Raw genomic sequence first — 26,472 nt, 5'->3', positions numbered from 1 at the left:
AACGAACAGCGTCGCATTGAAAAACCAGCTGTTCGGAACAGTGGATGATTTCATGCTAAAAACATGGTAAGGTGAAACCGTTCTCTCAATTCGTCGGCCATGATTTTTTTTTTGAAGTTTGCCAACATTTTAAAATCACATAAAATTTAGAGTAAAAAAAAGGGATTGTTCAAAGTTTTTGTTGTTCGAGATTGAAAATGGGAATGTGTGCGTGAGTTTGTGAGTAAAATTTTAAAATTAAATTGCTTGCAAACGTCAAGAATTTGAAAAATTCCTCTCAGCGGTTCTACCTTCCTATTTTTTTATCATGGATGATTTTATGTAACAGTGTGTTAAAGTGAAAGTACATAACGTCCATTTGTATGAAGCAAGTTACATGAACAAGGCTGACGGTGACGGTGACGCACAAATTAGCTCAACTTTCAACTTTACTTATGCGTTTGCGTCAAGTGACAACTATTTTCTGTGTATTGTTTGTTTATTTAAACTTAAATTTTTTCAACGCAATTTTTGCAAACAGCAGCAGCGAGTTTTTGATTTTACGGGCGCAATGGTATATGGATAGTGAGTAACTTGCCGCATAATCACCGTTGACGCTGGCATTGACGGTGACGGTGATGCAATAGACGTTGTGTGCTTTCGCGCTTAGGCTTTCTGCACATGGGCCGTCCAATCACAGTTACTTCAACGTCACAATCATGATGCAACGACTACGTGACGACTACACTTTCGCACACACGGTCGTGATATTTCTATTGATTTGGCGGCTAAGAATACGCTTATAGCAGGTATTTTCTGTTTTTTTGGTTGATATTTACGCAAAATTTTTACAAAAGCCTGCAATTTTAAAATTTTGAACTGTGCTGCAACAATTCTAGACATAAATTTTCATTAATCTCTCTTTTCTTTTCCTGAAATGTGTTTTGTTCACGCAGGCAGAGGCTTTTTACAATTTGGCCATATTTGATAGTTAAAATTCTGGTATTTAATGAATTTTGTTGCAATTATCCAATTTTTAATAATTATCACAAATTGTATCCAAGAAATACTAATTTTTAAGCAATTCAAATGCAAATATTAACTTTTTCACTAAATTTTCCCCATAAAATGTAAACAAACAATGCGTGCATAACGATTAGCAAATTACAGTGTCGTATTTATCTGTTTCTGCATCTTCTACGATTTGCCGATAACAAGTGTGCATGTGCTCGGCTCAAAATTTAAGGGCGATACGATAACGCAACCATGATTGCACGACAAGTGGCAGATAGCCTTAAACTTTTCTCATGAATATTTCTGTGGTCATAAGCAATAACCGCTTAAGTCGATTTAAGAAAGAATTGAGTTACATATGTATATATGCTATCGTATTCTGCAACTACTATTACATGTGTGTGGGAAATCCCCATCTCGCCAGCTTGGCTATTTAAAAAGTTATAGACGACATATTTTGGTTTACCCATAAGGTTAACATTACAATCGAAATGTTTAAAACGTTTTTTCCCGAATTCAGGTTTTTCGACTTAGTCGGTTATTGCTTATGACCACAGATTTATATAACGAATTTACAGTTTTCAATTACATATGTACACTCATTTGCTAAAAATTTGGATATGCATCTTCTTTTTCTACAGGATCAATTTTAAAACTTTAACATCTAATTTCACGAAAGCAATTTAAGTACAGAATTATTTTAATTTTTTGAATTTTATACGGAAATTGACAGAAATAAAGAAATAATTTTCGATTTAAATTGCTGGTGAAACCGGCGGTAAGGGTCGTTTTCTCAAGTAGCTTTTAAAATTTATAGGCTACAAACAAAAATTGTGTACTGAAAAAATATATTCGAAGGGCAGATAAATTTTAAAACCTACATGAGAAAACGGCACTAAATGCGTCTCCTAAAAATATCAATTTTAGAGTTTTGACAGTCTTTTAGTAAAAGAGCGACATATTTTTATGTAAAATACTTACTAAATTAAACACTGTGGCGGATGTAAAACTACTGTCGAGATCAGCTGTTAAACGAATTTAGACGAAAATAAAAACATTTTCACATTTTGCACAGAAATAAATGTAATTTTTAGATACAAAATGTCTTTGACAAAGGTTTATGACGCCCCCACAGTCTTCAAAAATTTAAATGGGATTATGAACATCTATAAGCCAGCTGGAATGAAAGTCAAGCATGTAAAAAATGCGATACTCCACAACATAACCAAAGGTACCAGGATCTATATGATTTACAGCTTAGATAAAATTTCATGTACTTAAATTTTGTTTAGATTTAAATGAAATGCAAGTCCGCGAGCCTCGAAAGCTAGAAATACCGCTGTTGGAACCAGGAGGAGCTGCGAATCCATTGCTACGAAAGATGGAATCTATTGATTTATCTGATCATATATTGGCCACAGGACCACGATATCAAATATCCGATATACGTTGTGCACTTGTAGCTGGGTTGGGCAGACACACAAGTGGTGTATTGTGTAAGTTTACCCTTTACACCAAGTAAAAGTTCATAATAGTTGCGTTCCAGACGCTTCACGATTTACAGGTTTTTACAGGAAGTCGTTCCAGGTGACCACCTCCCATAAATTTTATTAATGGGGGAAACAGCTGTTCCTGCAAATCGTGAATTTCGTGAATATCATGAAGCATCTGGAACGCAACTATTATCACCTTAATGTAGAGAGGCCCCAACTCATTTTCCAAATTTAGCTCTGTACAAGACAAAGAGATTACTCACTAAGGACCTAATAGAATTTAATACCAGCTGCTACTCCATTAAATTAGTTTAATTTTTTTTTAACCAGTGCTTTAAGAAAACTTCAATTGAATAATTCCAATTTTAATAGTTTTTTTTTTTACTATATAAAAAACAAATATTTTGATAGGGCCTTTCTATATTAAGGTAACGATATATACATACATGCATATCGTTGCTTATTAAATACTGGAGTACAGGAGCAGGCTAATAGAAAAGCCAAACTGACATTTTGCATTTTCTACAGGAAAGGCAAAAATCCAACACATACAGGCTGTATTTCTTTACACATTTCAGATAATCCAATTTCACAGCCAGAATAATGCGTTTGTAATATACGTTAACATATCATCAGGAACGTTCTAAAGAATAAGTAAACAAAAAAGTTTATTCCAAACGTTCAGAATGAATAAAGAAAGAAATGTAGCCACGAATTCTGTGCCTTGGGCGTTTTGAAAAATTTTATAAAATCGTTGGATTTTGAGTTACGACTCTAAAATTTTTAAGGAAGATTCGTCGTGTGCCTTGGGCGTTTTGAAAAATTTTATAAAATCGTTGGGTTTTAAGTTACGACTCTAAGGAAGATTCGTTTTAGTATAATAGTCAGGGTCGGATTAAGAATGTGGGGCTCGAGGCCGTTATATATGTAAGGTCTCTTTTTGAGTTAATAATTATATACCATTAACTGGAAAACTATATTTTCATTTCAACATTATCGTTAATTATTGACTTTATACCACGTGTGTTCTCTTGAAGTTCTCGCCTGAACTCCTTTGTACTTTTCGCTCATGTTGCATTCAGTATTAAACGACTACCCCCGGCACTTTCGTTAGGAACGGAAATGGAATACTACGAATATTTTGCCTCTTTGATCCGGCTTATTATTTCCGCCTGTACTTTCTCACCCCTCCCTTATTTCCAAATTCTTTGACATGTCCGCGATCTTTCCTGTATTCTGTGAAAAAATATTTTTTTGTTCTTTCGTCATCACATATGGGCGCCCCCCCAATTGTGAGGGCACTATTCCGCGGCCCCGTCGGCCCTGCCCTCAATCCGGCACTGATAATAGTATATGTATATAGATACTTAAAATCGTAACCCGAATAAAAAAATGTCAGTTAGGCCCTCTCTACATTTCATCAACGATGTATAGAATTTCAACCATTATTCCATATTTCAGTGTTTGGAATTAATAAGGGAATACGCCAATCACATAAGATACAAATAAATCGGCCGCTGCGGGCCTATCATGTCTCTGGACGCTTTGGTTATGCGACGGAAACGAATTTCCCTGATTCCCGAATTACTGTGCGCTCTGATTATCGACACGTGCATCCAGAACGGATGAGCTCGTTGGCTGCCTCCATGCAAGCTTCACACCAACGTAAAATGTTCGAACTCTGTGGTGTAGATCTGCAATCGCAAGCAGCCTATGAAATCGCTTGCAAAGGTCTAGTTCGCCCAGCTGATAATACACAACCAGTAATTTATGGCATCAAACTGATTTATTTCCAACGCCCCGATTTTACAGTAGAGGTTCATGCTATCAACGAATGTGAAGACTACTTAGCAGCGTTGGTAAATGAAATGGGCATTGAATTACGAACAGTAGCGCACTGCACAGCTATACGCTGCATACGGCATGGACACTTCAACGTCGAAAACTCCTTGCTAAGGCATGGCTGGAATATACGAGGTGTTGTGAAAAACATGCGACAGCAGCTACAGGTTCTGGAGCAACATCCACATCTATTAACACAAGATAAAATTGAATTAAGAAGTGATTAACATTAAAGTTAAACTGTTGCCAGTCAGATGTACACAGTTGCCGTTATACAAGAAATAGTGACATCTTATTTTCGAAAATTTTCGTGTTATTCGTTTTGCTTGATGATACATTCTCCCAGGTAGAGTATGTTTTTCCCAGCACTGACGTCTCGATTCCAACAGGTACCGCGTTTTGGGCAAAATTGGTACCTGTGGGGCGATTTGGACGTCAGGTTTATGTTGTAACACTTGGCACAATGTTTTGTTGTCCCGAACTCGTTCACCATTAGGATGTCTGCATTGCGTTGTTTTAAAGCTGTTAGAAGTAGACGGTTAGGTCCTCGCCTATATCCGCGTATTGGCGAGTTCGCAGCGATCTCGGTTGAACCTATACATATTAACGTACTATCTTCTCTGTTGGGGACCAGTTGTTTCGCAATGTGGTTGCAGGCTTTTTGTCGAGCCACCTTTCTTTGCGAGAAAATTTTTTGTTTTTGCTACAGTATTTCAAGCTGAAATTTATAGTATTCACGAAAGTTCGATGAATTTGCAGACAATTCTGATTTTGTGGTGAAATCTTTCGTATATTTACGTAGTTTTATTTACTTTGTTGCACGTATTTTTATTAAATCTCCTGTACAATCTGTTTCACTTGGTTTCAGTTTTCTCTTTTTCACTAGCTTAGTTTCGTTTTGTACTTGTCTTTGCTTTTCCATGCAAAATGGTATGGAGACGCCATCGGTCTGAAATGAAGAAAACGTTTTAGTGCACGTTGAAGGAATTATAAAATATTTTCCAAATTTACTTTTATCGAAGGAAGAAAATGGTCCTTTGAAAAATTTTAATCGACACAATAGTTGATGGATCGTATCTGATTTTATGTAAACCGTGTTTTAGTTGTGGTATTAGTGAAGAATTTTTTATTTCCTTGATTTCATTATACCATAAAATAAAATAATTCTATGGAAGACCAAAATAGTTTGACATTCCCTATTTCGTGTAGTTTATTTCCGTTCCATTTTAAATCAGTACACATACGTTCTAATAACGCTTCATCTGGGATATTTTTTAAATTTTTATCGAAAAGGTAGCTCCGTGTACTATACACTTTTTTTTTGTCGTCCTCAATTTTAAATATTTTCGCAGCCGAATATATGCGTGCATCCAAATATTATTCTTCGTCGATTATATATTTGCTTCATGTTTTACATGAAAATTCTTAGCATTTTGTGTCAGCAAATCACACAAGTGCATGGAAAGTGTGCTATAAATAAAACACCAAAGTACCAATACTTGAAATTCAGGCATTCGTACATACTATTCTCATCTGTATACATTAATTACACGAATTACATTAGATACACGAATTAAATTAGTTGAAGAAAAATTAAAAAGCTAAAAGTTTAGAAGCTAAAAAATTCTTATCTTTAACAAAATTTGATAAACTCTATTATAAGATAAACAAATATGTCGACCCCACGGCCAGAATCACTTTCACCCACCAACTGTGCCGTGTGCCAAACTCCTGCTAAACTTTACTGCTCAGCTTGCAAGATGGTCAAATATTGCGGCGCCGAGCACCAAAAGCAACACTGGAAGCAACATAAATCGGAATGTCGGCCATTCCGCATGGCTGAAGATAAGGATTTAGGGCGTTACTTAAAGTCCAAGCGCAGCATTAAAGCAGACAGTGTCATTTTTACTGAAACTCCCATTATTGTCGGTCCAAAATGGTATCTGAACGAGCGCGAAGAACAAGTGCCAGTTATGCCATGTGTGGGCTGTTTCACACCCTGCCGTATGGGAATTCATTACTGCCCGAAGTGAGTAACTTGTTAACATTAAAGTTAAACTGTGCTCACAGTAAAAATTATGAAGTGAGTAAAAATTAGCAAAAGAAATGAGTCTGAGTATTTTTTATACATATGTACATACCTACACGGTGACCCCGGGCAGCGGAAGTTATAAATATTTAAATTTATGGTCGTTTTCAGATGCCAATGGCCAACATGTTCGGCGAATTGTGGCGGTTTGGATAATGCAGACCTCCATGGCGCTGAATGTGCCATACTCATGTTGGGACCTGGTCCAGCTTCTTCAGAACCACGCTCACTGATCGACTACTTTCGTACGGACGCCTTAGTTGTGCTGAAGTGTTTATTATTGCAACGGCAAAATCCGAAAAAATGGGCCGAACTGATGGATATGCAAAGCCATGAGAAGGAGCGCGTGGGCTCTGAATTACACGAGTAAGCAAATTACTAATTTTAAATTTTGAGTACGTAAGTATATATTTCATCCATGTACAGTGATGCCGAAAAGCGGATTGTGTCCTATCTACAACGGAACTTCCTGCAACGACTAAAAAGCGTAGAACAAAAACAAAAGCAAAAATATCTGCACGAGTATGACAACGCGGTACTGCACCGCATTTGTGGCATCATCGAGACGAATTATATGTGTATTAATTTGCCATCAGGGATTGAATTGAGCGGCGTTTACTACATGGCGTGCATGATGGAGCACGCCTGCCAACCAAACTGCTACTTTCAATTTGATCAGCGCAACGGCTTTAAGATATCCATTATAGCCGGCAGAGATATTGAGCGCGACGAGCACCTCATCATCATGTACTCGAATATGCTGTGGGGCACACAGATGCGTCAGGAGCACTTGGCCATGACGAAGCACTTTCTATGTAAATGTGAACGGTGCCGAGACCCCACAGAATATGCCACCCATTTTAGTACAATGCTTTGCATGGGCGATGAGGGAAAATCTTGTGACGGCATACAATTGCCGAAGGATCCACTGGATATGAAGAGCGATTGGGCATGCAACAAGTGCCCGATTACCATCAGCGGGGAGGAGGTGAGTACTTATGATCCACATGTAACTCTTATTTAAGTTAACTGTTTTCACAGTCAGATGTACATAGTACACATGTAAGCAATAAGTCCACATTTTTCTTACATACACACATAGGTAAGATATCTTCTCACACAAATGACCGATGAGATTGAAAGCCTGTTGGCACGCAAGCCCACAGTGAAGCAACTGGAGGCGCTTATTGAGAAACTATCAAAGTTTTTGCATCCGCACCATTACCATTTGTTCAATTTGAAACATACGCTGATTCAGTTATACGGCACCGAGTCTGGATATTTGCTTGGAAAATTGGACGATGGGCTCTTGACTAAGAAACTACAACTTTGTGAGCAGCTTTACGGGATCTGTCAAAAACTAGACCCTTATACCATACGCTTGTCAATTTACGTTGGCATTATACTGTACGAAATGCAAACAGTTCTGGTTGAACGAGGTAAACGTCTGCTTGCCAACGCCAATAAAACCGAAGATGATGCATCGAGGGCATTGGATGCGTTTAATTTAGCTCGCGAGAAACTTCTAATAGCAGCCAAAGTCCTGGAAAAAGAGTTGGATAATGTCGCTGGCAGCAAGTTGAGTGATGCTGTACTGAAGGCGCTTAATGACGTTTATAAAGAGCAACAGTTACATAATTAATCAGTAATTTTCAATATGCATATTTAATAAAAATACAGTGTAATTACAATAGAATTTGTTTAACTTCATAAAGTTAAACTTTTTTCACAGTCAGATGTACATACATATTTTTCGCCATATAAGAAACAATGACATCTTATTTGCAAAAATTGTGGTGTTTTTCGTCTTGATTGATTATACATTCTCAAAGGTATAATATATCACGATTCCAACAAGTAAGGCAATCTGTGTGACGATTTGGATGTCAGGTTAACTCGGACTAAATCCGGATCAATTGAAGTTAATTCCCGAGTTGATATGGATCAACGCTGCCGTCTGTTTATGTTTTAACACAATTTTGTCTCGGAAAATCCAAAATTTTATACACATAGAAATCGAGCACTGCGCTAAAGCAAATTTCACTTTATAATCACAAAACGTATAGTAGATAGGGATGTAAAGACATCGATGCCGAGCCCGAGGACGACCTCTGGAAATGGTTTTGTGCAGCATAGCGTACTAACGGTATGCAATGGCCAATCACAGCGCATATTCTATTTTACAACGCCGAAGACGACCTCTGGAGGTGGTTTTGTGCAACATAGGGCCAGTTTTCCAGTACACGGCCGTAGTTTAAACTAAGTTAAAGCGCCCGATCTGGGTGGTTTAAGCTAAGATCAGACAATCAAATGTCCGCCAGCTGTTCAATTTAAACTCAGTTGACTTAATCTAAGTTTAAACTGGCACTGAAAAACTGGCCCGTAGCGTACTAACCAGTGTTGCCGTTTTGATCCATATACTTCAAAAGTGGTTCGTGCTTGTGCAAATTTTCGGAAGATACCTTTATTTACTTAAATTTTTCGCGTAATACAAATTTTGATACATGTTAAAGAGAAAATATTTATGTATGTATGCAGTGGCAGCTTTTAAAATTTGATCGAAAATGTTAAAACGTTTCGGGGTCAAATAAGCTTAAAGAAAAATGCTTTAAATGATCTATGTATAAAGAGCTGATTTCATTAACTAATTAATTTACTTTACTTGCCTCATATATAGCTCTGAAGCTGCAGAGCGTATATTTTCAGATTTAAAATTGATCCAAATTGAAAAGAGAAATAGAATTTCATTACAAACTGTTGAGAATATGATGGGGCGTATTCATAGTAAAAATAAAGTCGACACTGAATGCAATATCAGCTTTTTGACATAGTTCCCAACGAGTTTAACGTGGAATGTATCAGATAATTTGATAATTAACGTAAATGATCGACAGCTAATAGTTTTAAGATGTACATATATTTGAGTTCAAGTTTCTATAAAATCTATACATAATATTTTTGTTAGTATCTATACAAGATTAAAAACAATAATGTCTTTTTCGATAGATTGTCGAAATATGTAAAATATCTTTCTTCATGTACAAACGTACATATGTATGTGTATGAATGCGAATTACATGATTTTTCGGTTATTGACAATAATAAAAAGCGATGGTGAATCCAAATAGAATTTTTTTTAGTTTTTTCATACTTGATAATTTGATACCTAATTAAAAAATTTGTGATACATTTGATCCATTTTTTGTTTCCTTTACGATACATTTTTTCATGGCGTCGTGGCAACACTGGTACTAACGCTAGGCAATGGCCTTTCACAGCTCATTTTTTTTTTTACAACGCCGAAGACAAAAACATGAAAATATAATTCCTAAACTTTGTGCAAAACTTGCAAAAATTCAGCAAATTTTCTTCCAAATTTTCCACTTTTTATTCAGATTTTTTTTCAGAATTAGAGTATTCAGTTTTGCAGCCCATTAAATTCTAGTAAAAAAATGCAAGTTTGGAGTTAGTCAAAAATCGCATTGATTTTTGATCATTTTTTTATTGAAGGTGTTTTGCATTTCCTCCATATAAAGTATTTTCGAACAACGGTAATTCCAAGCTACATAAACGTGTACTTTATTATAATAAAATTGATTAGGCTACAAATCTGCATACCCAAAAAAGAATTAATTAATAAAAAATTAAAAAGTTGAAAATTTGCATGAAATCTTGCACAAAGTTTAGGAATTATATTTTTATGTTTTTTGTTGTAGAATGAACCATATTTGTATACGAAATTGACGGAAAAATATTAGCATAAAAATGTTTGCATATATTGTGAAAAATTTGCTGTGCCAATACTTTGTTCCGGCAGTGTACGTTTATAAAGAACAACGGTTAACTACATAATTAACCAGTAGCTTTCAATACACATATTTAATAAAAATATGAATTTGTTTTAAAATTCTTTTCTAAACGAGCATCTAAAACTTGGTTTCCTCCGATATTTTTATTGTGCAGTAATTATTGGAAAATTTTAGGGTATTTAATTTAATACAATTTGAGTAAATCCTTAATTTTTAATGTAGCACAGCTTTAGTTGAATATGTCAACTGGTTCTTGAGGGGCATCCAAGTCCCTGTACTGTGTTAATTGACGATACTTATTCGCGGGTCTGTAAGCATATAAGCATAAATACAATTTATTTATATTTAGTCTCTTTTATTCATTTTTTATTTAGGGATTATTTAAAATTACTTAGTTCATTAAACTAAAGAAACAAAATTAACAGCCAATTTCACGAAAGCAATTTAAGTGAAAGTTATTTTAAGTTTTTTAATTTTATATGGAGTTTGACAGAAAATAAAAATGTATTTTCCATTTAAATTGCTGGTGAAAGCGGCTGTAAGAAATATGAAAATTAATTAATGGAGCAGTTGTAAGTTGTTATAGTTGTACTGCTACGAATCAGAGCATTTTATTCAAACATATCGAAATTTGCAGGTGCATCCAGGTCATGATAACCAATAATACGACGTTGTTGCTCCATTGGTTCTCTGTAAAAAGTTTGTACACAACAAATTTCACAATACATTCGTAAATATAAAGTGGATAAAGAACTTAAACTTCGACAAGCAAAATAAACAGACCAATATAAAGTACTTAAACTACTTCGAAAAACATGAAATACATTCAAAAAGTTATCGATTCCAAAATTTTAACTACCTGCGGCCAGCTCCAAATCCGCGCCCACCACGACCGGGCATCATCATAGGCGGCGCATAAGCAGCGTATGGTGGCATAAATGCAGGCGGATATATCGGTGGTCGGTACCTAACGAAAAATAGAAAACGGCTTAGAAATAAACAAGAGCGCAATATTATAACTGGTAAACATACCCTAGGCCGCCAGACTCCGAGGTGGTCCGTTTAGTGGTGCTGGCATGCTCGGGAAGTTGTGGCCTTTTTGGATCGCGCAAATAATTATTGAAAAACTCTACTTCTTTGCGCACTTCATCCACCTTTTCCGTGTGCTTATTAAATATGTGTTTGCGTATAAATTCTGGGCCCTTAAATTTCTTTCCCGACAACGGGCACAACCATTTATCTTTTGCCAATTCCTGCGTGTTTGCCTGTACGAATTTTTCCACCTCAGCCTCGGCGTCTTTGCTTCCTAAATTTTTAAGCTCTTCATCGTCAACAGTTGTTGCCTTAGCTAAGAACGTTTGCATTTTGTTTTCGAAATTCTTTATGTAATCCTGTATATCATTCTGTGTGACTTTTGAGGGTGGCGGGCCACGCGCGTGTATTATGCCGCAACGGTTGGGCATCTCATCCTCATATGGATACTCGCAGTGATTATAAAAATCAACGGAATGCACAACACGAAGATATAAAATCAAGCAATCAAGCACAGAAATAAGTGGTGCATCTCTCTCAATTATCTCGCCGTCCGATTCTTTATTTTCGCCAGAGATGCCTAGTAATTCTTCCTCTTCTGCTGATGCTTCTTCGATAAGGTAATCCGTAATGTTTTGTAGAACTGGATTATTTGACTTAAAGCCATATGATCCGCCGCTGTCGCCATTACCTTTGGAATTATCGCATGCTTGCTTAGCATCCCCATCAGACTCCTTATCCTGTCGAGTAGACAAGTAATAATAAATGTACAATTAAACTTGCAAGTAATATTTACCCATAGCTTGAATTTATCGTCTAAGTTCATCGTAATCTTTGCGCATAGTTTGATGTCGGCTCGGACGATGGATTTATGCGCTGTCATTCCATTAACCGGTCGTACACGTCGACTTAAGTCACGATTCACGATTGCGCCCATCTCGCAGTCTCGCAGTCGCGTATTATTTAAATTCCAACAGATCTCTTTGATATTCACGTCCCGCTTGAATGTTACCCAACCGCGACGGTACCAGCGCCGATCAACTAAAGGATCGGCTATAGCCACACGTAAATAACCATCAAAACGTTGGCACAACGTTTCGATCTCAGCTTTGGTTATGGACGGCGCAAGGTTCCGCAAGAATATTGAAGAAGTCCGGTGGAGCGCGCGGGGCTGGGGTTCCTCCTTGACTTTGTCCAAGTCAATAGTCTCAGGTTGATCGTCATTCGTTTTCGTCTTCTCAGCATCGCTTTCTTTGTTATCCTCATCAACAACTGAGTTCGCTTTATCGGCATTTGTTTCTTCACTTTTAGCATCATCATTGTTTGCGCTAACAGCTTTGTTATTTTCATTATCTATCATGGTTTCATCCACTTTATCAGTATCCACCTTTTGCGCATTTTCTTCCCCATCATTTTTGTTAGTAATATCATCGGTCGTCTTTTCTGCCTCCAAACCATTTCGGGAAAGCTCTGGCTCAGGAGTTTTTTCTTCCTCACCGTTGACTTTACTTTCAACTGGTGCCGCTTCTGGCTCCTTCTCAGCCTCTATAACTTTATCAACTTCATTTTTTTCTTTAATTTCATCTGTCTCATCCTTTTCGGTTTCTACCTTCTCTTCTTTAACTATATTCAAATCATATTTGTCTTTTATTTTATCATCATCATCTTCATCGCTAGAACTGGAGCTGCTGGTATCCGAATCCGAGGACGATGAAGAAGATGATTCAGAGCTGGTGCGTTTACGTTTCAAAGATTTTTTATCCTTGCTCTTTTCGTCATCTTCACTTCTATCTTCGTCATCTGACATATCTCTTTTATCATCACTTTTGTGGGTAGAGTTTTTATTGTCATCGGCGTCATCATCGTCCCAGTTTTCTTCATCATCAGAAACGGGCGCGCGACGTATCGGCCGCGGTGATATGACTTTAGGTTCATCCTCCTCTTTGAGTTTCTTACCCACGGATGTTATAATTACATCGTCGTCGCGCTCTGGCTTTTTATCAAAGTTTCGTTCTGGGAAGGTATACTCTCGAGGTTTCTCATCGAGTATTTTCAGATCATCATCCGTACCACCTTCCAGTTTAATAACTACTGTGTCAAGCAGACGAAGCAACGGATCTGATTGAGATGTATCAACGGTCACTGCTTTTACTTGGCCGTTTTCCAAGAGTTCATTGAAAACTTCAACCCGTTTCTAAGTTAAAATAGTAATACGATTAGGCAAATATTTGTTCATAGCATTTTGCATAATTACTGTAATATACCTTTAAGAAACCAAGTTGTTCTTGTTTGCGATTAACACTGTCTACTGGATGATATTTGTTTTTAAACCTAATAAAAGGAAATAAAAGAAAGTCAAACGATCGGAATGTATACGTTAAATATATGTAGCTTATAAAATTTATTTGATACATATATGTTGTTAAATAAATGCTGGTTTAATGTAAACTGGGTTTTGGCTTCCCATGGTTAGCAGTAGGTAATACTTTTTGCGAAGATTAACAACTTCACACACAAAAAAAATCGCTAAACTAAAATTTTGGAATTTTCCTTGGTCCAGTAGAAGTAGTTGAAAAGTACAAAATTTTCTTCGATATCATTTAAATTTAACTATGAATTAAATACCCAAATCTTACCTCTTGGTTAAAATTTTTTTCATATCTTATTGGTATGTGTTTCGATTGATAAGCGGATAAAATTAAAACGCGATCAAATTAACACACTAGAGCATTGCTCGCCCAGTGCAAAATTTACAAAAATTCGAAAATCTCGTTATATATTTCTGAATATATACGAGCAACGCGAGAATGTGATAGTAGTAGTAGTAGTGGTAGTTGGGTACATATTGTAGTAGCTACGAGCGCATTTTCGCTAAAATTGAGCTGCTGCTGCAACCAGCTGCACAATATTTTGCACATACATGAGTTCAACAGCAAATCTCAAGTAACGTATAGCTCCCCATACGCAAATAGCTGTAGAGAAAAACTTGATTATACAAAACTTAACAACAATTTTAAATTTTAATTCATATCAGAGAGGTAGTTAAATCAAATATATGCATATGTATAAGTAAAAGAAAGTTAACAAACACTTTACATTTCCAGTGCTTATTTTTATTTTAGAAGCGCGTTTAGAACAGTAGCAAACGGTTGTAGAGCTATATATTCCGAAACAATCTGGGGTTTTATTTGTTAATTTTCTTTTACGCTTTTCCCATTACTTACCACTCTTCATCTTTGTGCGCAACGAAAAATTCATTTAACTGTTGGCGTTTAAACTCGATTTTGTACTCAGTGTACTTTCGCAAAACTTCCGAGTCTGAAATACCATCGTCCTGGGTATCTAAGAATTGTTTCAACGTAAGCATGGCAGGTTGAGTCTGCATATCACTTGTGTTCGGCTGGTCACGTACTGCATGGGGAGCATGTCCATGACCGGCGAAGCCGCCGTGATAGCTATGAGCAGCATAGTGTTCGTTCCAGGCATGCATAAGATATGGATCATAACCTGCATTCAGTAATATGGGTATATATTAGATAAGGCAAACCAAAGAGATTTGGACCCATACCATAACGAGGATTCCCACGCAAATCGTCACCCCAGTCCGGACGCATGCGTTTTGCTGGCGGCATTTCCCGGGTTGGCGACCCGTAGCGGTCACGCCCTCCCCCCCGGTAGTCACGATAGTCGGGTCTGGGCCTTCCACTTCCTCCACTTCCACCACCTCCACGGAAAGGGTTCCTGGTTGCAGTATTTGCATTAGATTCTATAACGGAATAAGTCTTTAAACATATTTACCGCTCCGACCAATCATCGCGACCACTTCCGCTAGTACCAGCGCCGCCTCGTCGATCGTCGCGTCTCTCCGAACGGTAACTATCTCCTGAACTTCGTTCGCCGCGAAACTTGTCGCGACGCTTGCGATCATACTCATCATCCGAATCGGCCATGACCTAGATTATGAAAGTAATTAAGAAACGATATGGATATGTAATGCAAATAACTAAATACTTGCAAAGCAAGTCAAGCGAAAATTGGCCAAGAATGATAGAATACATTTTCTGTTCGCTACATCGCGAGAATTGGCGTTCCCACGACCGTCGGGTCTACGTACAAAGACCGACGCTGCCCAAGGACTGTCACTCCAGCATCATTCCCCAAACACGTTTAGGAGAATGTGTATGCTGACACAAGACCAAGCGAAACTTGGCGCAGTCACAAGTGAAAGCGCCATACATAACCTCACTTTTGTATCATGTTAGGAATGCTTCTTATGGAGCTTTGAATTTTTAATATCACTTTCCACAGTATTTAGTGTGTATTTATCACTTCCCGGATGAATTTTCTCATAATATTAACGCTTATAAATCAGGAGCTGCAAATATTTTTTTGCTTTTTTAGGTGACTGCCTCACCGAATGGTGACTATGCGCTTCGCACTCATTTACGTACATAAATCGTACTTTGCCACTATTGTATATTGTTATAACGATATATTGTCGAAGAAATTAACATGCAAAAATATTGGTTAACAAACTTACCAGGAAATAACTTCGGAAAGACGCTGCAAAAAATTTCTGGCGATAAATCTTTTTCCACTGCAAATGACAGATAAATGACATGTGCTGCCAACTAATCAAAAAGAGCATAGCGATGGGAGTAGCGTGCCGAGCTTACGCGATACACCGTCAGATGGCGGTGAACACAGGGTGCTCCAGTAATTAATGGCCCTTGTAAAGGATGGATCAATGCTTCGAGAAGCAAACAAATTTACTAGGAAAGAAAGTTGCATCAATTTTTATTTTTTCCAATTTAAATTTTTTATTTTTTATAATTTTTTGTATTTCACATGGCACGCTTTGATTTAGAAGAAAAAATTCAGAACAGTTTTTGACACTTTTGATACCAGAAGCAACAACAAAATACACACAAATGTTGTTTTTGCTCTACTGATACTACCTGTTTAATGTGCCTTGATATGCATTCATGAACCAAAAATACAAGATCACGTAAGAACGCGACGTTGTATTTGTAACTGGTTTTGAGAAAAAAGTATGCGAAAGCGGGTTCGTCAGCTGAGCGTTTGTTTACATCACAAGCACCACTATTTTACACTTTTATTCAAGTAAACAAGAGTTAATTCAACATGACAACACATTTTAAAGCATTTTGTTGCATCATTTTACCTAAATTGAGCGTTTAAAGTGGCTGACAATAATTTTGGCTCATTTTGGTTTTCGTTGTTTTCTTTGCTTTGTTTACTTTTCGCCCGTTTTCCAGTGAAACAAGATGGCGTAGAACCCGCTAAAAAAATCGACTTTTTTCACTCTCTTGTTCTTACGTGATCTTGTGTCTTTCGTTCATGATATGCATTTATTTCTAAACTATAATTGATGGAAATGTCCAATATGCGCAACCACGGTTAAATGCCTAATTGGAACCTAGTTGCGTAAATAAGGCATTTCCATCAATTATAGTTCAGAAGGAAAAGAGACTGATGCTTTGGCTTGATGCATTTCGGAACGCACCCCTTGATGCATTTTTTCGTAATTTTTGCTTTTTTACAGTTATACGAAAAAAAAATTGATGATGCATTTCCGAGCGCTTTTTCCGCAGTTTCCTTTTTTAACCAGGTTTTGAATTTTTAATTTTTCAAATTAATTGGAATTTTGAGTACGCAGTTTTATAGCCCATCAAATTTTAGTCAGCCGGTTCACTTTTCACTTTTGGTTTTCATAGTTTTACTATGGGCGGATGAAAAATTGTCGTGTAAGGATATAAGGCTGAATATAATTAAGTGAAGGCTTCTGGAGTAGCTTCACGCCTATTTAGGGGAAAATTGCATAAACTTATAAGATTAAAACAATTCGAAATACAAAAAGCCCTAACTAACTAAAAATCCGAAATTATTTTGATTATGATGCATTTCATCGAATTATAAGTCCCACATCGTTGTATGAAATAAAAAAAAAATAAATAAAAAAATTTTATATTTGTCAATGTTATTGTGGCTTATTAACATTTTTATTTTTTAATATTTTTATTAAGCTTTTTACCACGATTGTTTATTAGGAAAAATTGAAAAGGCAACGAAGTCTAAGCGGTAGAAGTTATAGCAGCTATTTCGGAGATCACCACATCTCCTTATCAGACTTCTTTTTTCTAGGCTTCAGCAGGGATTTAGTGTAGAAAAAATTTGAATTAGTTGTGGCCTTTTTCATTTCAGCTTAAACTACAGTTATACCTAGTCCTATAGGGAAAAAACGCCAACCGGAAACTCACTTGATGTTTTTCCGCTAGACTAATCTTTGTACTTTTTGAAAGCCGTTCTTTAATATTTCGAAATTCATGCATCAAAAATAGAATATTTTTGACAATTACTAAAATACTTAAATTTTATTTTTTGAGACTTTAAAGTGGGAGGATTTATTGCTTCTGAATTTTTATTTTTTACGCTCTGCGGTCCTTGAAGCCATCTTACAAATGGTTACACACACATTACAGACATATACTGTGTACATATATTGTTGGTTTTAGTTTGTGTGTGTGTAGACCTTTTGTTATTCAGCAACCTTCAATGCGTGGGTTTCTGATTTTCAGTATTTTTACATTGAGGTATGTACATTTGTTTAACATTAAACAAAAAAAAAATACATTGAAATCGTTGGAGTTGAATTTCTCTTATTGCCAATTAAGCGCACGGGTAAAATATTTTTGGCTAAACAACATCCTTGATTGAAAACATTTAATTTAATTAAAACAGCCGAAATTATTTATGTTTTTAATGTTTATTAATTTTACTTTTTAAAATTACCTCTTAAACGTATTTGTTTTGCTTGCTTCATCGCCATATTCTTTCCGAATCGATGGCACATGGCTGGGAGCGGGCGACAATGACCCGAATGGCAATTAAAATTTAACGCAAAATGCAATTACGAACAAGTTTTTAAGAATTACAAATGTATAATGTAAATATAATGTAAAATAAAAAAAAAAACTACATGTTAGCCAGTTTGCTGGAGATTTTTCGAGTAAAAACAACAACCAGTAAAACATCCAAACTGTATTAAATCGAAGAGGCATTTATTTAAATTTTAATACCTGAGCTTATGCTGCATTCATGTGTGTGGCATGCATGCACATTTTCATATTTAATATGTACTTTTACTTACTAAATACTTACTAAATAATTACTTGTACTTACTAATTCTAAATAAAATAATTTATGGCGACTTATACGTTATTTTAATTTTAATTGTTATTCCTATATGATTTAATTTTTTTGCAAAAAATTCAGCAATTAACCGTTGTTTTCTTACTGATATTTTTTCAGTCAAAACTAAAAGTTAAAACTTTACTTTTATTTTTTCGGTCAAATATAAAAATTAAATTTGACTTTTATTTTTTCGGTCAAATATAAAAGTTAAAATTTGACTTTTATTATTTCGGTCAAAGTAGCAGTTTACATATTCACAATACAATATGTTTTAATAAAAAATGCACATCCTTTCAATTGCAGTTTTCTGTAAATATATTGAGTTTTTTAATTTAAACTTTAAGTTAATCACCTCTTTACAGGAATGATTCGGAATTCAATTTAACAATTAATATAGCTGTCAAGTTCTTCTCCGACAAATTGTATCGCAAATTGCTAAGAATAAGCTTAGTTCTGAGAACGCGCGTTCTACACTGAAAAGTACTCAGAACTCGATTCTCAAAAGGAGAAACAGCACTCGATTTTTAAAAGAATCGATACTAAGTACTCCAAATTACTCAGTACTTACAAAGGAACTCCGAAAAGAACTCAAAAGTACTCAGAACTTAAAAAAACTCGAGAGTATTCAGTACTCAATATAATTGTTTGATAAAAAAAAAAAAACAAAAAACAATTATATTCCTTTCTTCAATGTTGCAAGTTTTATGGTTAAAAAGACGTTTGAAAACTATACTCACCCAGTTAGGAGCAGCTGTTGGTTGCTTTACCACTCCATTCATTACAATTTTTCACTTTTCTTTTATTTTCACTTATAGGCGTATAAAATTTAAATAACTAAAAAAATAAACAAAAACACCAACAACTAAAGCACATGACTCTTTCAAGACATGTTGTCATCCGAGAGCTGTTGAATGTGTGTTAAGGTCAGGGTGAAGCCGTGCGAAGATGCAGCGACGTCAGCTAAAAAGAAATACGCAAAAACAAGCTTTTAAACCCAAAACAGAAAAGAAATAAATATTTCGAACGCAAGTAGGTGGCATTAGTATCCACATACATACATATGTACATATGCCCATCTGTGCATATGTGCGATGCTGTATAACAAAAAAAAAATTATTTAAAGATATTTATTGCAAAAACAACCGACTACGCATCATTGCCGAAATGGGAAAATTTACAATGGGTCAACATGGTTATGGCCAGATTTTGTATGGTTGTACATATATATCGTCGTTTAAAGTACAAAACCGCGTATCAACAAAATGTAAAACCGCGTATGTGAGGTTGCATAAATTATTTTATAGAGAGTAAAAACAGCCATATTTCAAATGGTTCTCCTTTTTATAAAGCAATCGCATTTCTGGCTAGTGTATTTCAGGATTGAGCCAAGAGCTTGTGTAAGCATATCCAATTTTTGGCAGCCAATGTCTGTTACGCGGTTTTGCAGAATGACGATACGCGGTTTTGTACTTTAAACGACGATATATGTATGTATGTATGTATGCACATAAATAAATAAAAAACATTGCTGCACACTCAACTGCAATTTCGAGTTTTCAAGCACGCTTCTGCCGCTCAGACGTTCATTAATATATTAATTGATGCAATTTTATATAATTTTTAAGCATCTCGCGCTTGTGCGATTGCTTTTTTATGAGGTTTTGAAATTTTTTCTTTTGAGTTTAAACTTTATATTAGCACTTCAACGCTGAAATAGCCATCAGCAGCAGCAGTGGCGGCAGCGGCGACAGCGGCGACAGCAACGCCAACATTGTCATCGTTGTCAGTCATCTCGATTTGGTGCGACCACAAAATCGTCGTCCGCTTAAATAGATGACATTTGAACCAAGTTTCTACTTAGTAGTCTGCGGTTGTTTTCTATACATACGTACATAGAAACTGGTTCATAAGAAAATAACTTTTTAACAATATTGACACTACAATATGATTCACAGAAATGCAAGCAAATCAGTCTGCACGTACATATATATGTAGTATGTGTGTACATATACTTTGAGTATTTGTTGTTGTAAGCAATTTCACATTAAAATTGTTCATAAAATATGAAAAAAAAGTTTGGGGAACGTTCTGCTAGAGAACAAAAGTTTTGAGAATTTAACGCTAAGAATTAGAGGAGCTTCTGCGTGTTGGGATGAAAAATCGTTTCACTGAGTAGCATGATTGTAAATTCTAAGCCAGAACAAAAAAGCTGGCTCATTTCAACTTTCAAATCGTTCATCTACAATTTTTGCATTTTCTATGCAAGAAAAGTTCGTGTCTTAAGTCTTTCGTTTACATTTTGATTCATTTTTTAACATTCAATCATTTCAAACTAATGCAGCGCGAATAGTCAGAGATGAAAGTTCCTGAGACTTTAGTTGCCCTATTTTTCTTTGAGAGAAAGTTTCTCAGACTTTGGTTCCCGAAAGTATTGTTCGCATTTTGTTAGTTTTGGGAATGTTCCCTGAGGTTATTGTGGTTTGGGTTTTTAAGCGTTCTTGGGGAGAAAAAACTACGAGAACGGCATTTAGTTTCGATCATTTCTTTTTTTTCTCGGTCGCAGCTTATTACACAGTTGCATCTAAATGTATATGTAGGTACATACATACAGGGCCGTCGTGAGAAAACTTGGGCCCAAGACTTAAAAAATCACGGGCCCCTATGTATAAATTGTATAAATTTAAAAGCATATGGTCCAAATCGCCGAAAACGAAACCAAATGGAACAGTTTTTTTTCTCAGATTTCATAGATTTTTTATTATACCTGGGTCATACACATTCCGAGGTATCAGACAATACATCTAAATATTAACACGAATCTCCTTCTCTCAAACATGAAAATTCACTTAGTCCTGAGACACCTTTAAATTAATGAAAATTAAAAGAGCACATGATGAAAGTAAGGGTTGTTTATATTTAAGGACCACCAAAATAATCAGTGATTAGCTTTCGACATGAAAATAAAGTCGGCAGCATTTTTTAATGCAATGTAAAAGTCCAATATATCAAAACGTTTTTTGGCGCGGAATTCACCAGGATAAAAAATGGAAAAATCTGGTTTTCTTCGAGCATTTAAAAAGCAGTTTCCTATACTCTTCATTATTCGTGTGTTTTCGGTGGAAAACTATTCGTAACGTAAGAGTATTTTTTACTACTTGAATTTTCAGTTAAAATTATTTTTTTTTTTTTTAGTTAGAGACAGGGCTCATTTTGAAAGCAACATTGTAAGCTATTCGGCGTGCTATTGACCCATAGTTAAAACTTATATTCCTTCTAACTCAAATAGGCTCAGAGAATAAAAATGTACGTAGAAAAATAAAAAACAACGCGAGAATTATATTGTTTCCAAAAAGGGACGAGCCCAAAAGAAGCGAAATAAGAAACTAAGAGAAGCAGAAGATTTTCTGATTAAATAGTAAAAATCTATTGGAATTATTTCAAGAATTTGTCTAGTACTAGATTTTTCCTTAAAGGGTTACGGCCACTTTAATTGCCATGTCCTCGAATCTAACGTCGCCATATGCTTTCTAACTGATTACGTCATATTCCAATGGCCATAGTTTTTAAGGATAAGAATAGTCCTGATGGCATAGAGCCAACAAAAGTGGCCATTAAAGCCGTTTTTTTTTTGCACTTAACCACGAAAAACATCAATATCGAGCTCGAGCTCGTTAATTATATAGTAAAAAAAATAAGAAGTTATGGTTCTTATGTTTCGGGCCCCTTTGGAAGTCCGGGCCCGGGGGAGTTCACCCCTTCGTCCCTCCCTCCCGACGGCGCCGCATACATATGATCAATAGATCGTACCAAGAATGATAGCATACAAGATTGCGTCCATGAGAGAATTTTTGAGCGCACGTTTTGCGTGACGTCATCTTGGTGCAATTGCGAGAGGGAAATGCCAAAAAAAATGTGTTAATATTAATACTAAATGGTCCAATTTCGCAGGAATCAATAAATATACAAAGATTAATTAATTTGGAACACGTAGCAATACTTTTGGATGTTAGCCCTTTAGGTAAGTACGATTTTTAGTACATGTCGGATGTTGAAAAAATGCATGTATTAACAATGTTTGCTATTTCATCTAGACCAAAAGGAAGGTGTACGGCTAGTTATCAAATTCATACATAGTATAAGATGGTGATACTGAAGCAGCCGACTTTTAGTGTCGGTGCTTCTTAATGTCAAAATGATGTATTTCTTGTACATTTGTACTGTCATTGTGCATATAATTTGTTAGTGTAATTATCTACAAATTCGCTTCGTTTTAAATATTTAGGGAAAACCGCAGAAGACTGTTACTTTTTTCTTAGTGTAGTTTAACCTGTTCATATAACCCGAGAATACCACGTTTAAACAATGGAAAATTATTCAAAATTAATTTAATTAGTTATTTATAATTTTTTTAATGGATAAATCATCCTCAAATGAAGCATGTCGGTGCTAATACATACATCTAGGCAAATACAAGTTCGTATATACACAGATAAATAATTTGCGTCACTGTCGCTGTATTTTTATTTTAGGAAAAAATTCAATCGAAATGATAAAGAGCTAAGCATGCTGGTCACAAATATAAACATAATCCGGCTTTACTAGAATTTGATTGGGTATAGATATGCGCATATGTATGTGCATTAGACTGCATCACTCCCCATACAAAAAAAAATCAGTACTATTTTTCCATTGGAATTATAAAATCTATTGGGCGGTTCCACCGCCACGGGTTGGACATTTGTACAGAAAAAATGTTATTTCTTGTTTAAATTTAAGTATAAAGTACTCAACAATTCTACATTTTGATAAAGCTACACCTTATTGACTTGTTATATGAGTTATTACAAAATACGAAAAAATTTCCAGCTTCCTTTTACATGGAAAAAATCTGATTTATTTCTTCTGTCACGGGTGGGACAAAAAACGAAAGATTTTTAAATATTTGTATGCAGATTTTTTTAGCTTAAACTGTTTTGACATCTGAAGGGATTTTTTCCAAAAAGTTCTTTAAGAAACTATTTTTAATAAAAAAAAATCCATTTGTGGAGGTATTTTCAAATCGGTCCAGCTCACGTATGTAAATCTTAATATTTTTCCGAAATATTTTGGTGGACATGTTTAATTATTTATTTTTAAGAATTTTCAATTAAAACACAGTTCATTCTCTAACAAAACTAATCTAAAGCCAAGTTTAAAACTTTTTAAAAGACTACAAAAAAACGCAACAAATTTAAACCCAAATATCAAACTTTTTTTCAGAATTTTTAGAATTTTTTCGAGTATGCAATTTTATAACCCATTCAATTTTAGTCTGATAATGTGCAAGTTTCAAATCGCTAAAAATTACCGTTGATTTTTTATGTTTTTTTTTTTGTCCCGAATAAACACAATTCATTTTTATATGGAAGAAACTCGCAACACCTTTGGCGAAAAAAATTCTAAAAAATCAACAGTAATTTTTAGCCACTTGAAACTTGCACATTATTGGACTAAAATTGAATGTGTTATAAAATTGCGTACTCGAAAAAGTTCTAACACTTCTGAAAAAAAAAGTTTGAAATTTGGGTGAAAATTTTTCGCGTTTTTTTTTGCAATCTTTTAAAAACTTTTAAGCTTGGGTTTATATGAGTTTTGTTAGAGAATAAACTGTATTTTAATTGAAAATTCATAAAAATGAATATGAGTGGCAAACAATATCAATTTGAAATGGTGGTGCTATTGTATTGGCCAATACTGTATATAGTAAATGGTGGAAGAGAACTTTTTTGTGAGCCAGACATACATATGTACATATGCATATAATGTACGTGAGTTCAAAATTTAGAAACTTCCCATACAATTTCGTGCTGAAATAACGTATTTTAATGAACCTTTCAGCAACTTAAATTCCCCCAGCAAGCTGTTCAATGAAACGCGAAAGTTTTTTATTATTTTAATAAATTATTTTTAATCCATTTTGATTGAATAAATACACGCGAGTGACCTACCACGCGGCCGGCTTAAGGTTTACGGTTAGTATCTAACGGCTTAATAATAAATTTGCAAAGAAAGCGTGAAGCCAACAAATCACAAAATAATCGCAGATGGAATTGAATACTGAAAGTCGACGTGAAATGAAAACAATTGAGAATGGCCTAGCCATTCCCGGATATAAACTCGTCGTTACACACGAATTCGATTTCATTTAAACAATAGATGAAAAATTCACAAATGTGAATTAATAAACTGTGATGAAAGGCAGATGCTGCACGATTAGCAGTTTGCGAAAATCTAAAAAAAAACGAGTTAACTAAACTTCGCAGATATATACATACATACATACATACATACATACATGCATACACACATACATATGTATGTATTTACATATATTTATCCCAGCTGGGTTCTAACAACAGAAACTAGTTTTTGTGAAAATTGCAGATAGAGGATATTGAATATAAGCCCTCGATATATGTACATATACAAAAGTATGTGCATTCATTTATACATGCAGATGTATTTAAGATCATAGCTTACAATTATAAATCACACGTTTCTAGCCATCATGACTTGATGTGGTTAGGCTCGAGACCTGTCTTTGCAAAGTAACATTTTTTCCTATTAATTATTATTTATCGGTTTTTTTTTTGTGTTATCGGTTTTGACTTGACAGATACATACATATGTATGTACTCTCTAGCAGGTTTCTATATTGCCAAATTAAATATACCAAAAGAAATTTTCAAAAACATTTTCGCCATCGCTTCTTTATGATTATGGTCGAATATTCCAAAGCACACAAAAAAATTAGAACCTGTTTTAAATGAAAATAAAAGCTAAATCGGTTTCATAAGTTAACTGGCCTTAAATTAAACTAAAAATGAGTGAATTCATGCAAAGTACCATAGCTACATAGTTTATTTTTAAAGCGCAACCTGTTCTTAATTAACATACAAAAAAAAATTAACATTCTTGCAATCCAATAAAAAATTACAAAATTAAATGATAAACAGATGCGAACCAAAACCCGGCATCGTTGAAATGGCTATGGTTTAAACAAATTGTCTAACAACATCGGGAATTAAAAACATTTAGCTTTTTGAGCGATTTTGGGATTTTTCTTGAAAAGGATATTCTTTTTTGGCCACTTAAGTCTATATTTTCATATGCCGACAGAGCTTTCTTAATCGTTAGAGCAATATGTTTAATTATATATATATATATATATATACGTACGTATATGTTCAGTTGTTGAAAGCAGAAACATCTTGAAGGTTGTAAATAGCGAAAAAATAATTATGAGTATACATAGGATTATGTATGTCTTTTGAAGTCTACATTTTTCACTTTGACGGTAAAATATGTTTTGTCGACATATGCTATTTTGTTTGCCCCTGAAAGATAGACTTAAGTTTTTTTTTTCAAATGTCCACAGATATATTTGTTACATACTTGTAATCGTATTCGAATGAGTATGGATGTATGCAGTGTGGTATTACACAAGTCTCTGGAAGTCACTACACCGTACCTTTAATGGACTGCTTTGTTGATTGCACTATTTCACAGTTGATTACGAATATGATAATAGAGATAATTACTATGATGATGATGATATGGCTACATTTCTATTTATTTGGTATGGCGCTGAATTTCGGCAATGACTTAATGTTTTCCTTTGGAAATTAGGTTGCCGAGTTGTCTATTTTGCTAAAAAAAAAATATTTTATGAAAGTATCCAAAAAACATGCTACAGATACTTATACATATCGGCGCTTTCAAGAAAAAGATATTGGCAATTAAAAACATAAATATTGTTGATTTTTTTATTTAACGGTACAAAATGCACATATGTACATATGCATATGTAGGTACCCGTATATATGTATATATACATACATATGTATGCATAGTGAAGTTTTGGTACATACATATTTATAAAAAGACTACGAATAGTGCCGGCTTTAATGGCATGCCTTCACCTGGATCTCATCTTTCTCATGACTTGTGTTTGTTTGTG

At 35.0% G+C, this 26,472-nt stretch overlaps 3 protein-coding genes across 5 annotated transcripts; 2 read left to right on the top strand and 1 right to left on the bottom strand.

The window, feature by feature from the left end:
* Positions 1 to 1,987: 1,987 nt before the first annotated feature.
* On the top strand, positions 1,988 to 4,633 carry LOC118744369 (mitochondrial mRNA pseudouridine synthase Trub2). The gene is made up of 3 exons (XM_036477334.1): positions 1,988 to 2,224; positions 2,286 to 2,489; positions 3,948 to 4,633. Exons 1-3 carry the CDS (start codon positions 2,095 to 2,097, stop codon positions 4,553 to 4,555), a joined length of 942 nt encoding a protein of 313 aa, XP_036333227.1. The 5' UTR covers positions 1,988 to 2,094; the 3' UTR covers positions 4,556 to 4,633.
* A 916-nt stretch (positions 4,634 to 5,549) lies between these two features.
* Positions 5,550 to 8,898, top strand: LOC118744368 (SET domain-containing protein SmydA-8). Its single transcript, XM_036477333.1, has 4 exons — positions 5,550 to 6,357; positions 6,529 to 6,783; positions 6,844 to 7,405; positions 7,520 to 8,898. The coding sequence occupies exons 1-4, from the start codon at positions 6,002 to 6,004 to the stop codon at positions 8,057 to 8,059; spliced, it is 1,713 nt and encodes a 570-aa protein (XP_036333226.1). The 5' UTR covers positions 5,550 to 6,001; the 3' UTR covers positions 8,060 to 8,898.
* A 1,414-nt stretch (positions 8,899 to 10,312) lies between these two features.
* LOC118744367 (serrate RNA effector molecule homolog) lies at positions 10,313 to 15,897 on the bottom strand. Of its 3 annotated transcripts, none has more exons than XM_036477329.1 (9): positions 15,799 to 15,897; positions 15,057 to 15,211; positions 14,827 to 14,999; positions 14,483 to 14,765; positions 13,523 to 13,589; positions 12,055 to 13,452; positions 11,259 to 11,998; positions 11,086 to 11,193; positions 10,313 to 10,534 (listed from the first exon to the last, which is right to left on the bottom strand). In XM_036477329.1, exons 1-9 carry the CDS (start codon positions 15,877 to 15,879, stop codon positions 10,456 to 10,458), a joined length of 3,084 nt encoding a protein of 1,027 aa, XP_036333222.1. In that variant the 5' UTR covers positions 15,880 to 15,897; the 3' UTR covers positions 10,313 to 10,455. The 3 variants fall into 3 exon arrangements, with proteins under 3 accessions (XP_036333222.1, XP_036333223.1, XP_036333224.1); XM_036477330.1 differs by lacking the exon at positions 10,313 to 10,534 and adding an exon at positions 10,579 to 10,916; XM_036477331.1 differs by lacking the exons at positions 10,313 to 10,534; positions 11,086 to 11,193; positions 11,259 to 11,998; positions 12,055 to 13,452; positions 13,523 to 13,589 and adding an exon at positions 13,924 to 14,230.
* Between the last annotated feature and the right edge of the window lie 10,575 nt (positions 15,898 to 26,472).

Source organism: Rhagoletis pomonella, unplaced genomic scaffold (assembly GCF_013731165.1).
Source record: "Rhagoletis pomonella isolate Grant_MI unplaced genomic scaffold, Rhpom_1.0 Rhpom_scaffold_00008, whole genome shotgun sequence".
In the NCBI taxonomy this organism is placed as follows: domain Eukaryota; kingdom Metazoa; phylum Arthropoda; class Insecta; order Diptera; family Tephritidae; genus Rhagoletis; species Rhagoletis pomonella.
Note: the sequence above shows the minus strand (reverse complement) of the source record. Positions and strands in the feature narration are given on the sequence as shown.

What these genes read in the sequence shown, in the direction of transcription:
- LOC118744368 (XM_036477333.1), top strand. Translation starts at nt 6,002, where the DNA reads ATGTCGACCCCACGGCCAGAATCACTTTCACCCACCAACTGTGCCGTG. An exon ending in GGAATTCATTACTGCCCGAA is followed by an intron (nt 6,358 to 6,528) that starts GTGAGTAACTTG and finishes GGTCGTTTTCAG; the next exon opens with ATGCCAATGGCCAACATGTT. An exon ending in GTGGGCTCTGAATTACACGA is followed by an intron (nt 6,784 to 6,843) that starts GTAAGCAAATTA and finishes ATCCATGTACAG; the next exon opens with TGATGCCGAAAAGCGGATTG.
- LOC118744367 (XM_036477329.1), bottom strand. Translation starts at nt 15,879, where the DNA reads ATGTCATTTATCTGTCATTTGCAGTGGAAAAAGATTTATCGCCAGAAA. An exon ending in GCGTGGGAATCCTCGTTATG is followed by an intron (nt 14,766 to 14,826) that starts GTATGGGTCCAA and finishes TACTGAATGCAG; the next exon opens with GTTATGATCCATATCTTATG. An exon ending in ACGATAAATTCAAGCTATGG is followed by an intron (nt 11,999 to 12,054) that starts GTAAATATTACT and finishes TCTACTCGACAG; the next exon opens with GATAAGGAGTCTGATGGGGA.
- LOC118744369 (XM_036477334.1), top strand. Translation starts at nt 2,095, where the DNA reads ATGTCTTTGACAAAGGTTTATGACGCCCCCACAGTCTTCAAAAATTTA. An exon ending in ACTCCACAACATAACCAAAG is followed by an intron (nt 2,225 to 2,285) that starts GTACCAGGATCT and finishes AATTTTGTTTAG; the next exon opens with ATTTAAATGAAATGCAAGTC. An exon ending in ACACACAAGTGGTGTATTGT is followed by an intron (nt 2,490 to 3,947) that starts GTAAGTTTACCC and finishes TCCATATTTCAG; the next exon opens with TGTTTGGAATTAATAAGGGA.